General features: G+C 20.4%; 1 protein-coding gene across 1 annotated transcript in view; it reads right to left on the reverse strand.

The window, feature by feature from the left end:
• Positions 1 to 2571, reverse strand: part of LOC102674282 (neurofibromin) — a 28449-nt gene extending 25878 nt beyond the window's left edge. The window contains 1 exon segment of the mRNA XM_031514518.1: positions 2364 to 2571. Coding sequence (XP_031370378.1) covers positions 2364 to 2423 — 60 coding nt within the window. The 5' untranslated portion in view covers positions 2424 to 2571.
• Positions 2572 to 3982: the final 1411 nt, after the last annotated feature.

Here is a 3982-nt window from a genome sequence, read left to right on the forward strand (position 1 = left end):
TTCAGAATAAAAAATGTATAATGAAATTCAATAAATTTAATAAATATTCATAAATATTCAATACATAGAATATTAATTACATTATATTTTTCTATATATTTTTTGCATATATATTTATTGATTTTTATTATTGAGTTTTATTTTATAATGAATATTTTTATACTTACTTATTACTCATATAAAATATAAAATATTTTTATTATGAATTATATACAATTTAAAAAATATTAAATATATGAAAAAACATTTAAATATTTGAAAAAAATATTTTTTTATGTTTCATTTAAATTATGACATAGTTATTTTTATTCTTTTGTTATTTCTAATTATATAAATATAAATTTTAGTCACAAAATCAAAAAATTGAAGCATATTGAATAGTCAAAAAATACTTATCTAAATTTGTCTAAATATAAGTATATTTATATTTATTATAAATATGTATGTAATATATACATATTACACACATATATAGCGCACGCACGCACGTGTATGTATGTGACCGATCGAAATGTTATAATATATGTCATAATTAAAATTTATAAAATTTGGAAATTATGCGCATGTTTATATAATAACAATTGATTGCATGTAAATATATTAAAATGTATTATAGATTCAAATTCTTTGATAAGCGTGCGCGAAGTGAATGCAATTTTCATTCATATATCCGTGACACGACGGAAGCGACGTTGTATAGGTATAGAGGGGTTACGGGAAGAATTAAACTCTATAGGGTATCCCAAAAATTCATAACTTTTTTTTACACAAAATATTTTATTTTTTTGAATAATAAATTATATACATCATTTTTTTAGATTATCAGAAATAATAAAATAGATATTGATATATATGTGAAATTAATATATATTAAATTTTTATAAAATGTAGTATCTTCGATTGTTTCAATAATTATCGAGAATCGAAAAAATAAAAAAATTTAAATAATTATCTAATTAATATATTTTTAATAATTTGTTATTTAAATTGCAAATTAATAAATTAGTTTTATATTTATCATAATTGTAAATAAATTATTATACCATTTTAATAATTAATAGATAAAATATTCTTAACAATATTAAAATAATACTTAGATTTTGGAACACCCTGTATATAACTTAACTGAATATCTGTTGGGGTGGACAGGAAAGGGAGAAGGGGCGAAGGTCAAACCGTGGACTCCACAGCGTGTAGAGGGAGGAGACCGCGAGAAAGCATCTTCTCATGAATGAACGAATCAACGAACAAACGAATGACGATGCATTCAAAAGAATAATGATATCAATCAATGATAACAATTTTAACAAGTGTAATAATAATTGAAATTTTTATGTAAATACTATTTATATTTTTATGTAAATACTATTTTACATGTATTAATGTATGAAATTGATTTATGATCGTTGCATCATTCAAAATCTATTTTACATTTGAAGTAAATTTTAGAATATAATTGTTATATTATTGAAATATTAATATCTTTAAATAATATTTAAATATTACTTCTTCATAACAACATTATTACGAACGGTCACATAACAAAATAGAAAACAATACAAATACAAAAAACATATATACAGCAGAAAGATATAAAAAAGATATAAAAAAAAATAGTAAACAATACAATTTTAAACTTACTTATTTCGAAAAAAAATGACTTTTTACTTTTAAAATTTGTAATAATTTATAAAAATATTTAATTATTCTATTTCGATTTATTTATATAAAATAGAAAAAAAATTGATACAACTGTAATCAAATAGAATATTGAGAATTTAACATTGGAAAGAACTAATTGTTGTCAATATTATCCATATAATATTATTTGTATTACTCGTTTTAACTTATCATTGAATATTCATTTATAAAAAAAATTAAATTTCTTGTTTTATATTCATTATCACATTGTAATTATATTAATCACACAAAATCAAGTTATATTTAATCAAATTTAAATATGTATATTATTTAGATAATTTAGAGTATATTTAATTGAACAATTATGTTAATTGTGAACAATTAAATTAATCATTATCGGTTTTTTAAAATATTCAAAATAATTTTTGCTAATAACTGCTATTTCTTTAATAAAATTGAATATGAAATTAAGAAACGAAAGAAAAACAACGTATTAATAATGAAGGAAGATATAATAGAAAAAAGAAACTGAGAATAAAAAGTCACAATTCATAAAGAATTAAAAAAAAAAAACAGTAAAAAATAAATAAAAAAAGAGTGTGAAAGAATGAGAGAAAGCACCGGAAGAGGATAGGTAAGAAAGAGAGAGGACAGCCACGAAGAAGACGAACAAGACAAGAAAAGAAAACTAAACAGATTTGTAGTTCGAATCACAGATGTACCTGTTCCTCGAAACGTGTGATCAGCAAATTCGCCCATTCTTCTGGCTTTTGTGTGCCCATCGCCGTCCGAGGTTCAGTGACGAGCCGTCATCACGTACGACGATTTATCAGTTCGCTACGTGCATTCGACATCGATACGTCGCCATTTACGAACGTCGACTGCCGAAAGAGCACCGCAGCTACTCGCTCTTTCTCTCCCGTTGGGGAGGGGCGCTGTGATAGAGACCCAAGAATTATAGTGGGATCTGAGACGAAGATCCTCGCAGATGGAACCGATACTAGCCGAAGTTACCCGATATTCATTTCAGTTGGCCAATCGCGTTATGGTATTTAGGGATTTAAAGATATAGGAAAAAATTCAAATATCTGCGTTAACATATATAAAATAATATATTTTTAAATTAATTATTATAAGAATAATCATTTTAATAAGATAACAATTATAAAAGAGGATATTTTAAAATTCAAAATTTTATGTGTTAAAAGCAATTTTATATTTATATTTCAGATATTTTTAAATTAATATTTTTTTTACATTGAAAACATAAAACTATAACATTATTTTTTATTCATTAAATTTTTCTCTGTTTAGTTGTTAAATTTTTTTATATTTAATTTATTTACAAATTATTTTATATAAAAAAAAGAATATTTTAATAAATTTTTCAAAAAAATTTTATTAAATATTATATTTATTTTTTATTAATTAATAAAATTTTAATTTAATTATTAACGTAATAATTAATTTACTATAATTTTAATTTTTATATATTACTTTAAAAAACTATTAAATTTGAAAATACAGAATTTTAAAATTTTTTTAAAACATCTTCTTAATACACTCCTGAATAATTCTAAGTTATATATACTTATAATAAGTTATATATACACTTATATTTATGAATCTTAATTGTGCCATTCATAATTTTGCAGTTTATTTGTTTCTGTATATAAGCTGATAAAAAATTTTCAAAAATTTAATTCAATTTTTCATGAAATATTTATACATTTATTGAGAAATTAATAACATATTAATAATTATATAATTTTCTCTTAATTATTCTTTTATAATATATTTTATTTTTTTATAGCACATTGTCACACGTTTATCAAACAAATGTAATTGATTAATGTTTGAAAGTTAAGTATATTTGTCTTTAATTTTATTTTATTTTATATAGTATGTCATGTAATTGGTGATACAATAACCGGATAAAAGATGATTGTATAAAAATAAGTTTAAAAAAAAATTTTTTTCATTCAAGATTTTGTTTTTGATTAAATTAAGATTTGAATTAAAATTTCTCAGATATAAATAAAATTAATAAAGTTAATTTTTGATTAAATATGAATGAATTATTATATTAATTAAATGTATTATATTAATTAAATATAATAAATATGAATGATAAGTTATTTTATAATAACCTATAAGCAATAAAAATGAAAGTGAAAAGTTTAAAATAAAATTTTATTATTTAAATTCTAATCTCTAATTTTAAGATTTAATTTATAGTCAAATATGAATGAATTATTGATAGGTTATTTTATAATAATTTATAAGCAATAATGTGAAAGTGAAAAATATAAAATAAAATTTTATTATTTAAATTCTAAAC

The sequence above is a fragment of the Apis dorsata genome, unplaced genomic scaffold, assembly GCF_000469605.1.
Source record: "Apis dorsata unplaced genomic scaffold, Apis dorsata 1.3 scaffold_1047, whole genome shotgun sequence".
Lineage (NCBI taxonomy): Eukaryota > Metazoa > Arthropoda > Insecta > Hymenoptera > Apidae > Apis > Apis dorsata.